This window comes from Mustela erminea, chromosome 2 (assembly GCF_009829155.1).
Source record: "Mustela erminea isolate mMusErm1 chromosome 2, mMusErm1.Pri, whole genome shotgun sequence".
Lineage (NCBI taxonomy): Eukaryota > Metazoa > Chordata > Mammalia > Carnivora > Mustelidae > Mustela > Mustela erminea.
In genome coordinates this window covers 63,160,672-63,173,991 of record NC_045615.1, presented here as the reverse complement: position 1 = coordinate 63,173,991, position 13,320 = coordinate 63,160,672, and the positions used below count along the sequence as shown (strand labels likewise).

Sequence of the window (13,320 nt, the reverse complement as noted above, 5' to 3'; positions counted from 1 at the left end):
GTAGTCTTCCTATGGGCTGCTCCCAAGCAAATGCCTGAGAGTGGCTGAGATACCATGGCAGGCCTATTCCTGAGAAACATGGAACCCTCTGACAGAGGATTTAGCCTCAAGGATTCCCCACTGGCTTGCCAAAACTTTCTTAGACCTGCAATGATGTCTAAAACTTTTCTAACCCTATCATCCTTCCTTCCCTGTCTCATGCACAGGGGTCAAACCTGCATCATAGACTGAAGGCTCTCTCAGCTGCCTCTGTTTCCCTCCCGACTTTACCTCACATATTTCCCTCAGTAGACCTCTTGCATATCCAACCCCATCTTGGTTCTGTTTGAGGGACCTGAACTAACACATCCCCTGTAATTAAAAATTCAGGACATTTTATTTTTTATGTTATTACAAGACAGGTTATTTTATAATTGTTAACTTTTCCTGAATTCAAATTTGTTATTGATTTCTCATTGTATATAAATATTTTTAATATGTATAAAATACACGTTTTTCCTAATGTCATTTTATTGCTAGAAAAACAGCTAGAAAAATCTGAATCACTAATTTTCTTTTAAGATGGTTTAAGTATGAATTAAAAGCAGATTTTTAGTTGAAATTTTGAAAATTAGTATTTTAATGCAAAGCAAATTATTCTATTGATTATTATTTATCTAGAAAAATTCAAGAGGTGAAACTGAGATCCCTACACAGTATAGTGATCTGATCAAGATTTGGACATGCCTTGGTACCTTCTTCTAAAATCAACTATAAAATCCTATTTCATTGTTTCATCACTAGACTAACAAAGCTTAAATGATGAGATAAGGGGCTGATATCACTACAAAAATCTTGCGCTTTTCTAATTCACCAAACTTCCTGTTAACCACAGAACTCAAATACTTCCTAACTCAAGTGGGAAAATATAATGAATATTTTTCCAATATGACTACTCAGATGAATAGCTCAAATTACTTCCTGATTTTTCCTCTATTTAAATAAATCTTTAAGTAGTTGAAGTTAAGACATTTTTGTAAATTGTTTAGAATCATAGAGAAAATAAATCCTATTGGGAAAACTTCTACAATTAGTATTATCAGAAACAAATCTTGCTGCAAAGAGAGAGAAAAAAAATCCTATGTGTTACATAAAAAGGCATTAAGATAAGAAAGTAAAAACAAAATTCAAAGAACTAAAAATCTTAAATTTAGACAAAACCTTGGCAAGTAAATTGAGATATTCATTTTCATAATCTTTAACTTCAAATCATCATCTCAAAACTTAAAAACTGAGACCAAAACCTTGCAACAAAAAAATCAGGTTAAAACAATTTGACCAAATATGATATGACCTTAGCCAATGTCTTGAATATTAAGGAAAAAAAAGTTTTGACTCCAAAGACTAATAAAAATTTTCAATTTACTATACCTCATTTATATGCAAAACACATAGAAATATTAATTGGGTAAGAGTGATATAAAAGAGTTAACAAATAAAATTTAAAACAAAAATAATGTGCATAAATGATTACAAGTTGGGGTAGAACGCTCAACAACATTATCACATGAAATTTTTCAAAGAAAATTTTCAGAAAAACATTTTAAGTACCATTAACTTGGTCATAGTGGGCCTTGGTCCTCCTATAAATGAAGCATCATTTTGCTCCTCTACACCTGGGACCTCACTTAAGTTTGAATCTTGTTCATTTGAGGCGGTCAGCAACTCTGGTAAATGGAGAAATTGGATTCCACACTGAGAAGCTGCTGTTTTTACTCTTGGCACTTCCTGAATCCTCTGGTACCAAGCAGCCAACAGTGGAAATTCTATCAGCTTTTCAGAAAGTTTCTTGCAGATAATTACCTAGGCAGGCAAAGAACAAAACATACTATTACATACTGTCTTTTGTAATAGCCACTGAGGTACCTTCACATACCATAAAATTCACACATTTTAATTGTACGGTTCTGTGAGTTTTAACAGATTCATACGGTTATGTAACTACCACCACAATCCAGTATTAGAACACTTATATCACACCAAAAGCTTCCATTGTGACGACCTGCAGTCAATCTCTGCTTCCTCAGTTAGTTGCAAGCAACCACTGATTTGGTTTCCATGTGATTTGCCTTCTCTAGTATTTCATATAAGTGGAATCATAAAATCTGTCTCTTTTCACTCAGCATTAAGTTTCTGAGGTCCATCATGTAGTTGCATTTATCAGTAGTTTGGTTTTTTTTAAGATTTTTTTTATTTATTTGACAGAAATCGCCAGTAGGCAGAGAGGTAGGCAGAGAGAGAGGTGGGGGGAAGCAGGCTCCCCGTGGAGCAGAGAGCCTGGATGTGGGGCTTGATCCCGGGACCCTGAGATCATGACCTGAGCTAAAGGCAGAGGCTTAATGCTCTGAGCCACCCAGGCGCCCCAGTAGTTTGTTTCTTTTCATTATAAGTAGTAGTCATTGTGTGGAATAATATATTTTGCTTATCCATTTAGTAGTTGATGGACATTTGCATTGTTTTCAGTTTTGATCATTATAAATGATATTACTTTATGAACTCATGCATCAGTATTTGTGTATGAATGTTTTTCATTTCTTAGGAGTAGATACTAGGAGCCAAGTTGCTAGGCTGTAGGGAAATGGTATGCTTCGGTTTTAAAGACACTGCCTAACTCCTCTCTCTGATGGTTGTACCATTTTAAAGATTTTATTTATTTAATTGACACAGAGAGAGAGAGATCACAAGTAGGCAGAGAGGCAGGCAGAGAGAGAGGAGGAAGCAGGCTCCCCGCTGAGCAGAGAGCCCGTTGTGGGGCTTGATCCCAGGACCCTGAGATCATGACCTGAGCCGAAGGCAGAGGCTTAACCCACTGAGCCACCCAGGCACCCCAGTTGTACCATTTTATAACCCCACTAGAAATGTCCCAGTTTCTCCAAATCTTGCCAATGACTGGTATTGTCAGTCTTTTTTTATTAGAACTATTCTACTGGATGTGTGGTAGTATCTCACTATGATTTTGGTTTGCATTTCCCTGTGACTAATGATGTTTAGCATCATGTACTGATTTGCCATTCAAATATCTTCTTTAGTGAAATGTTTCCTATACTTTTAGTATTGATTTCAATACAATAATACAATATATAAATAATATACAATAATAATAATATACAATATATAAATTGGGGCAACTCAACAAGAAAACAACCAATTAAAAAGATGGGCAAAAGATCTGAAAAGACACCTCAGAATTATGTAGTTGGCCAGTTATATATATGACAACAAAGATACATAGTTGGCAAATAAATGTATGAGAAAATGTTCATCACCTTGTATCATTAAAGAATTGCAAGTTACAACAAGGAGACACCATTGTACACCTATCAGAAGGGTGAAAATGCAAAACCCCGACAACAGCAAAAGCTGACAAGGATGTGGAGCAATGGGAACTCTCATTCACTGCTCGTGGGAATGCAAAATGGGATAGCCACTTTGAAAGACAGTTTGGCAATTCCTTACAAAGCTAAACAACTCTCACCATATGATTCAGTAATTGCACTACAAATGAGTTGAGAACTTATGCCCCTGTAAAAAGCAGCACATGGATGTCTATAGCAGTTTTATTCATTACTGCCCAAACTTGGAAGCAACCAAGATGTTCTTCAATAGATGAACGGATAAATATCCACAACTTAAAATACTATTCAGCACTAAAAAGAAATGAACTCATCAAGCTATGAAAAGACATAGAGGAACATTAAAAGCATATTACTAAATGAAAGAAGCCAATATGAGGGGTACATACTGTATAATTCCAAATATATGACATTCTGGAAAAGGTAAAACTATGAAGACAACAAAAGGATCAATGGTTGTCAGGGGTTAGGACAGAGGGTTGAATAGGTGGAGCCCAGATTTTTAGGGAAGTAAAGCAATTCTGTAGGATACAATAATGATGGATACATATCATCGATATGTCAAAACTCCCAGAATGCATAGCTCAAAGAGTCAACCCTAATATAAACTGTGGTTTGGGCTATAGTAATGTGTTAATGGAAGTTGATGAGTTGTAATAAATGTACCAGTCTGGTGCAGGGTGTTGATGGTAGAGGAAACTGGATAGGTGGGGACAGGGGGTATCTGGGAACTTTCTGTACTTTCTGCTCAACTTTACTATAAACCTAGAATTACTGTAAACAAGTCTATCTTTTAAAGAAATTTTGAAAATCAACAGATACTACTTAAATAAGACTGACAAGAGACTAATGTCTTAGCAATAATCAAGGCCCAAAAGGTATTTGTGAATTATTTGAAGAATAATAAATATTACATATGCACAAACTAAGAATGTACTCACATACTGACTATACTACAAGCTCCTCAATATATATTAGTATATAAAATATTTTATATTATATATTTATATATAATTTTATTATTTTTTATTTATATATTATCTTATTATATATTTTATATATGTTTATATGTATTTATATATTTATATATATCTAAAATGGAAAAGAATAATATTTAGAGGAAAAGGGCAAAAAATATGAATAGATTATTCTAAGATAACAGAAATAACATGACCATATATCCTATAATTGAAAATCATTTTTGAAAATTTTATACCTTGCATTCCAGTTTCTATCATCTTTCATTGTTAGTATATTTTTATGCCCCTCTAAAAATTCTTCCTTAGTCAACTTCCTTCAAATCTAGAAACCCCTTCATCAATAACTCATGGGTAGGGCACCTGGGTGGCTCAGTGGGTTAAGCCTCTGCCTTCGGCTCAGGTCATGATCTCAGGGTCCTGGGTGAGAGCCCCACATTGGACTCTCTGCTTGATGGGGAGCCTACTTCCCCCTCTCTCTCTGCCTGCCTTTCTGCCTACTTGTGATCTCTCTCTGTCAAATAAATAAATAAAATCCTAAAAAAACAAACAAAAACTCATGGGCAAGAATACATTCCACTGTCCCTGACCGTCATTATATTTCAAAAGTTCTCAACACACTGAATATAGAGAGCAAATGGGTCAATGGAGAGTAAATGGACACTGCTCAGTCAAAAACCTCAAATACTCAATATGTACTTATTTATGAACATGAGTTTAAGTGGTTAATGGCGAAAGAATTGAAATAAGTTGAAGGGTTGATTTCCTCAAAGTATGTTATGTGGTATTTTTAAATGATTATAATTTGATATCTATATAGAGTCTATAGTCACTGGTATATTTTGAGGAATCTCAATGGAAGTTATATACTCACTAGGGACATGTGGGAATGAGAGAAATGGAGAGGCTGTACTCTTATTTTAATAGTGATCTGAAAAAATCTTTTTTTTTCCTTTTGTGAAGCCTTCTTCCCTGAATGTATGAAATCTAACACAGAATCAAATCAGTATTAGCTAAAAGCAATGTAAGAAACACTCTCAGAACCATATTTTTAAAATGGGCTTGATGGAGTAAGGAGGAGATTTCACTGAAGTAAAATAGTAAAAAGATAAAAGATACAATTATAGATATTTAGAAGTGAAAAGATAACTAGAATCAGTTAGAGGGAATTTTTTATAACACAGCACTTAAAGGAAGGCTTTTTATTCAAATTAGAAAATGTGAAGCCATTACTCCTGATTTAAATTATCTTTTTGTTTTCTCTTGGCCAGATACTTTCTCCCTACCATCACCACCAAACTTAAATTTCTTTAAAAATTAGAATGTTCTTGCCTCTTTTTGAGGCACTGAATGTTGTTTCCATAGAGACAGTAATAATGTCGCCAACAAATTATGACTGGTGATTATGAACAAATAAATAAAAAGGTCAAATCAAGAAAATATTGAGAAATATATCTAATAATAATCAGTACCAAAGCAGAAGCCAGAAAAGACAGAAAATTATTGAAAAATAAACATGCATATATATTTTAGTCTATTTTAACTGGCCTTTAAATAAGCACAAGTAATTGTAAGAGCAAGGTTTATGTCTAACTGTTTTTACATACAGCAAGCACTTAAAATACCACCTTACAAATAATATTCTGTTGAGTGAACAAATGATCAAGGAACTATTTATTAGCTTCAAAGAATAATCTCAATTAGTGTTTTTCAAACAACGGTTAATGAACTGTGAGAAAGTTGTGAAATCAACATAGTTTCAAAAATGGCATAAAATGGAAAAATATCAGAGTATGCAGCATGTAGTAAGGTGGGTTGCTTTATAATACACTTAATGTATACAAGATATTTGTGTAAGTATGCTCAATCACCTACAAGATGCATTATTTACTGTGAGTTAAAGAGTTTGAAATATACTGTCTAAATGGTACTCTGGGAATCAGTTTATAATACTCACCAAAATTCATTAATTCATCCTCCCTCCCTCCCTTCCTTCCTTCTTTCCTTCTTTACTGAGACAGAGAGAGAGAATCTTGAGCAGTCTCCGTGCCCAGCATGAACCCAAGCCAGGGCTTGATCTTATGACCCTGACATTGTGACCTGAGCTGAAATCACAAGTCTGACGCTTAAAGGACTGGGCCACCCAGGCATCCCCTTGCCAAAATTCTTAATTGCCTGGAAATAGCTTACGTGATCAGGGAACTGAGCTTAAGTCGTGATAAATTAATCAAATAAGAAATATTCTAATTTCTTCACCTTTCTTGTCCTCCCCTTGGTAGTGCTTTAGTCTTATTTGTTAAATGTATATGGAATCTTTCCTTCTACTGGAAAAGAAGTTCTGATTAAGAAACAATAATTCATGTTTAAGAGAAATCAGGGAGTTTTACACCGCATGACAGGTCATCCCATTTAATCAACATGCCAGGCTGCTCTGCTAATATCCAGACAGCTCAGGAGGTACTGAACCACATTCATTACACTCAAGAAGATAAATTTAAGGAAGTGGCTAATGAAAAATGGGTGAGATGCAAATTATGTTTGCTCCTAAGAAATGATTTTTTTAAAAGTTGCCTGCCTGATAAGATCAAAATCATTATAAATATCACAGTTACTTACAGACAAGAAAATAAGATTATTTATTCTTAAACAATGATAAAAAAAACTGCTTCTACCAAGAGCATAAAATGAAACCCTAATGGTTTTGTAGTTAATTGTAATAAGGGTCAGCAAAACTTGCCTGGAGAGAAGCAAGATGTTACATTTATCCAAAATATCTCCTCCTCTGCATCACCTTCTAATCATTTATTATATAAAATGTTTTGTATTTACTTTATGTCACTTCCTTAGTCATGTTTACTCTTTTGAAAATAGGTCATAACTAACAGATGTTAAGGTGAGCAGTGTAAGCAGTCAACTGGATGGAAATATAATCCCAATTTTTCATTTTTTACTTATAGATTAGAGCTGGCGGGTTAAAACTGAAAACTCTTGAGCACCTAAGGCATAGTAGAGGATATGGAATATACAAATTAATGACTAAATACGTGGCATCCATAGTTTGTGCCAGGCAATAGTGAGATTCCCATTTTATTCCTAATTTTACGACAACAGGGAAAGTGAAAGAGATATTTAACATAGGTAGTTTTGCTTAAAAATCAATTTCTACAATAATTTTACTTAAGCAATAAATGTGTCATACTTTTCAAAAACGCAATTCAAAGCATTAGAAGTTAACATGTAAAAAGTTAAATCCTAAGAGTTCAAATTACAAAAATATTTTATAAAATGGCAAATTTTGTCTGAAGGGAGTAGACAATTTTTTAAATAGTCTTATCAAAGTATACTTGCTTACTAGTAGCAACTTAACAATAACTATACAATTTTCTGGTATCAGGGAACATCAGGATTGTGCCTGAGTACAGCTATTCATTGCTGTTTCTCCCATATGCTTGCTATAGTAACTACTAGAGGATGCTTGCAAATGACTTTAAAAAATGGAACTCATAAGAGGTGTGCATTTTTAATCTATTCTTTTTAAAGTCTGTTACTAAAACTTTCCAGGGAGGGTTTTGTCAGACACATTCCATGGGTGCTCTTGGGTTAACTTTGCAAATTAATATCCACTGAAAAGGAAGAAAAGCATGAAGCAAGTTTAGACACAGTACCTTGGCTATTTTATCTACTATTGTTTTGGCATCTTTGGCTTTCTTCTGTTTAGCAGAACTGTATATTTTCTCTAATTCTTCTAATTTTGACTTCTGGTATTCCAAACCTTGACTTTGCAAAATTGACTGTCCTTTTATATTGTTGGCCTTATTCCTGTAGCCAAATATCCTTGCTCTAGGTTCGGCTCTATGTTTCTGATCCCAACCTAGTAGTAACCTGAATTTCCTTCCTGATCATGAACTTGGTCCTAAGTGTGACCATTTGGATCACCACTCCAACACCTCAATGTGTTAATTAATGCAAGCATAAATGCTCTGCATCATAGTCACTACCTGAGCTTAAACAATGGCTTCATAACCAAGATGAATTAAAGGAGCAAAATAAACATAACAGAAATAATATCAACAATATCTTACTTTGGCAAAGAAAGATTAATTCCTGAAAGAAAATATGCAGATCCAAGAAAAATACAAAGGAAAATACTGTAAGAATTAGTTTACCATAAATGTCAAAGAGGAAAAATTAATCATAGAATACATGTAATAATAAAGGCTGAATATACAAGTTTTCCCCTATTTTAAACTAAGAACAAGGTTTTTCAGTGAGTATTAGGTAAATTTATGTAGTAGCAGTTAGTAGATGCCCCACCTGATTGAAGAGAAAAAAAATCCCTCCCAATTAAAAATACTTCAGCCCCAAGTGATCCTAATTAGGTGAATACTATTTAAATTAAGCTAAAATCAAATGCAAACTACCTGGAAATGGATGTTTGGATAATCATCTAAAATCAACTACATAGATTCATGCAAAGTTAAACAAATAGCCCAGCACTTCGTTATGGAAGGTGCCTGACAAAACCCATTGGATTTACATTGGTAAATCCAATTTTATATTTGTTTCGTTGCTTTTGCAAGGAGATACTCATCTTCTCTAACAGTTTTACTTTCTTTGTACCACTTGCTATTATGTAAATATGTATTATTTACTTGTTTACTTTTTCATTTCAACTGCCCCCCTAGAATATTAACCCCATGAGGGCTGGGACCTTATTTGTTTTTTTCATCACTCTATTTCCAGGGCCTACAAGAATACCTGCTATATACAGTAGACTTTCAACAACTTTCTCAAATGAATCAATTAGTGGATGTGCCACTTCGATTCAATTCTTACAAAATTAAAAACAAACACAGTTATCCAAAAAGACTAAGAAGCCAGGAACACCAACAGAATTTCATAATACGTATCGAATAACTGCTGTAATGACTGAAGTTGGTAATAAAGGGGAAAGTCAGGAGTAAGAGAATTTACAATCACTGGACTAGGAAAAAAAAAAAAGTTGATGTCTTCTCCCCATCCAGCTCTGTGGATTCTCTACATACAACATTTAAAATACTAATCAACATCTAAACAATTCCCAAATCTTTTTCATATCCTTTAATTCTGAAGTTATTTTAGTTCCTAATCTTATTTTGTTTCTATTTTGGGGAAAAAAAAAAAAAAGAAATCCTCTTTAAGAAAATGCCAATTGATTAATACCACCTAACTTACTAGTGAACCACCAGCTTCCAAGTAGATTTTCATTAGAAATCATTTCTCATTTTGTCAGTAGAGATACCTGAAGTGTTAGTGATACATGAGAATGAAATCTGTTACCTGATGCCTTTTTAGGAGAAAGGGTGAAACGCTTCAAAGCAAGAAAAATGCAGCTCTTGAAAACCAATTGGAAAGCTGCAGAGAGCTATAGCTTCCCACATTCACTCTAGTATTATTTTTACCTTGTTCTTTTTTCCTCCACAGAGAGGAAAAATACACACACATACAAACACACACTCACAGTAAGAAAGAAAAGGTTCCATTTTTATTCTCCCACAACACTGACTAGCATAGCCAGCTACAGAATGTAATCTTATAAGGAACAGAGATGCACAGACACGATGATAAAATATTTCTGATTTAATAATACCTAACATAATGTAATTAGTATTTTAAGTGTCTACTTAATTCTAAAATACAGCTGGCAAGAATTTTTTAGTGTTTTAATACTAGAGCCTCTAATACTTGAAGGTAACTGCAAGAGTAATTTGAAATTAATAATCATAACTGCCAAAATTTTAGCATTTCAAAATTAAAAGTTATAATAATGACTAAGATTTACTAAGAACTTACTGTTCATACTTCACACAAAGTGTCATTTCTCCATCACAGTGATCCTGTGAGATAGATACTATGATCTCTTTCTTACAGATAGGAAAAACGAGACAGGAAATCATTACTTGCCCAGGAGCATAATGATAGTAAGAAGTGGAATAGGGATGCAAACGTAGGCAATTTCACAGACGGAAACTTCTAGTAACGTATCCGTTCCCGATAAACCTTACCAAAAAATGATGGATACAAGGCAAGAGTACGATATCTGCCAAAGTGAAGTAGAGGCCCTCCGCAAACACATGCTCCAGAGGTGGGAGGTCAGAGGCTTTTGCTTTTCTGATGTGAGGAGGCTCCCTGTGGGTGGCAGCTGGTTCTTCCTGTACTGTGAGCTTCGAGAATGCAACTTTCAGTTCCAGGTTCTCAGATGTAGAGTCCAACTCTTGAGACGTTTCTTGTCTATGTACCTTGCCCATTGCTTTTTCCTTAGCAAGGGAAGGCCCGACCCCAGCAGCCTTCTGTTGCTTCAGCTTCTGCCTACGGAGTTTGTCGTCATTATGCACTCTAACGGGCTCGCTAAGCTTCTTCTCTAACTGTAGTATTTCTGCGGGGATAGCTGGGTGCTGGTCAGAAGATTCTCTGAGAAAATTCTCAATAGCTAAAGGGATGGTAAGTTCGCATAGCCTGGTCCACTGACTGACCTGAAAAACAAAATACCAGAAGAAATCGAGTCTTTACTTTCAATGTAGCTTGAAGAAAACTTTCTATCGGGAGAGAAGACTGGTTTTGACGACTGAAGCCAAGCCATCCCTGGGCTAGGTTTTTATGCTCTATCAAGGGACATATTACAGTGCTTTAAACATAACACTAAACAACGGTTTAGCAATCCTATACCTGGAATACATGCTATCCTCTTGCATCCTCTTACTGAATAAATCCTTCCTTCCCAAAGCCTTTGAAGTACATGCACCCCTAAAAATATACGGTTTCAAAGCACTGCTACTTGAGCTCCTATTCATGTGTAAAATTTCCTTTTAAAGTCCTCACTTAAGGGATGCCTGGGTGGCTCAGTGGGTTAATGGTCTGCCTTCACCTCAGGTCAAGATCTCAGGGTCCTGGGATCAAGCCCCACATCTAGGGTCCTTGCTCAGCAGGGAACCTGCTTCTCCCTCCGCCTGCTGCTCCCCCTGCTTGTTCTCTCTCCCTCTCTGACAAATAAATAATTAAAGTCTTAAAAAAAAAAAAAGTTCTCAATTAAAACAAAAGATAAAAAAAAAAAAGAAGTCATTCTCTAAAAATAGTGTCTCCAAACCTCACAAAATAAATCTTGAGTTCTTATTTTTCGACGCTGTACCTGAAGTATTGGCATACATGAGGGACTACTTTATTTCATTGCTTACTAGAGATTTTTTAAGTAAGCAGGATTTAATTCCTCTCCCACAAAAGGTTAAAATAAATGTTGAAATAAATGTGTTATCCCTTTATGGCTTTAAGTAACAGAAGAGCCATCATACTTACTTCAGCACAGGCTTTCAAGCAAGTCTTCTTAAAACCCAAAAGTTCCAAAATTTCCTTCTTGGAGGGGTCAGCTTCATATGATCTCTGGATTATGTGTCTCAGTACAACAGCAAGTCCTGCTCTACAGAAATTGTCTGGTTTTTCTACTATTGCAGGTAAACAGCAATTCTGGACTATTGGAGGAAGCTCTTGCCTTGAAATAATTTGTACTTCAACATCCTGGGGCACTACATTTTTTAATGAACTATCTGTACTTTCTCCAGTGGGGACTAAGCAAACTTTAAAGATTTTGCAGTCACAGTATGATAACAGAAACAAAGTTACAGATGTATGAAGAGGAAAGACGCATCCTTCTATTTGGTGAGAAAAGTCCAAGTATAGGTATTCTTCTGTAAGACTTTTCTTAATGCCTTTCATTTTCTTCTTTCATTGGGTCACCTGCAGCATAAATTGAAGTGGTTATAGACTTAGAATACAGTAACTTAGAAGCTGAAATGAAAGATGAATATTCAAATACTTTTTCTAGAAATCAGTGAAGACTTGCGATAGATACGATTCTGCAAGAATTTGTTCCTGGACTGAGTAAATGGCTTCCAAAAGAAAGATTTCCACTTGGTGCAATTAACTAGTCTTGGGGTGATTTTTACCCAGCTCCTTTAAAATAAGCATACTTTGGGGCACCTGGGTGGCTCAGTGGTTAAAGCCTCTGCCTTCGGCTCGGGTCATGATCTAAGGGTCCTGGGATTGAGCCCCACATGGGTCTCCCTGCTTGGCAAGGAGCCTGCTTCCCCACCACCCCCCTCTCTCTGCCTGTCTCTCTGCCTACTTTTGATCTTTGTCTGTCAAATAAATAAATAAAATCTTTAAAAAAAATAAAATAAGCACATTTTAGGTGCTTAGCAATAGAACCCTTTTAGTCAAGTACTTTGAGTTCTCACCACAGGTAAGAACAAGAGATGAATAAAATGGGAAATAAGTAACCAAAAATACTAGGAGTTGCCTGGAGAAGCTTTGGCCATGCTGGTCCTCCCACACTGCTTCTCTTTTATGACTCTATAACACAATAACCGTGGGGAGAGGATATATTCATTCCCTCATGAGAAATGGATTCTCCTAAGGTGAGTGGGTTTTGATATGATGAACTATTGCATGCTAAATCACAACAGAAAAATATCTGAAGTTCCCCATAACTTAGATGTTGATAACCGAGATATCTCCAAGTTAACATATCCAGAATCACTTACCCCCACACCCCAAACCTGCCTCCTCATTTATCCTCCCCACTTCAGTGAATGGAGCCTTGTCTTCTAGCTGCTCAGGCCAAAAATCTCAAGTTATTCTTAGTTACTCTTTCCTTTCACATCTCCATAACCAATCCATTAAAAACTTATTTTGTCTCTTCAATATATATCCAAAATGCTTATTTCACACCACCTTCATTGCTCCCACCGTGATCCAAGCCTCTATCACCTATCTCTGAATTACAGCAATTATCTTCTGCTTGCTGTCCTATCTCCCACTCTGGTCTATTCTCAACATAGAATTTAAAGTGATCCTGTTAAAAATGGAGTAAAATCATGTCACTACTCAAATATCTTCCCTTTCTATTCAGAGAAAAGACA

General features: G+C 35.4%; 1 protein-coding gene across 7 annotated transcripts in view; it reads right to left on the bottom strand.

Annotated features, from left to right (window-relative positions):
* GSTCD (glutathione S-transferase C-terminal domain containing) overlaps window positions 1–13,320 on the bottom strand; it is a 133,483-nt gene that overhangs the window by 104,879 nt on the left and 15,284 nt on the right. For all 7 annotated transcript variants that reach the window (XR_004283233.1, XM_032333064.1, XM_032333063.1 and 4 more), the window contains exons 2-4: window positions 11,699–12,136; window positions 10,414–10,881; window positions 1,591–1,842 (exon numbers count right to left, since the gene is read on the bottom strand). Coding sequence is in view for 6 of the 7 variants with exons in the window: in XM_032333064.1 (XP_032188955.1) it covers window positions 1,591–1,842; window positions 10,414–10,881; window positions 11,699–12,115 (1,137 nt within the window). In the remaining variant the exon portion in view is untranslated. The remainder of the gene's footprint in view (window positions 1–1,590; window positions 1,843–10,413; window positions 10,882–11,698; window positions 12,137–13,320) is intronic.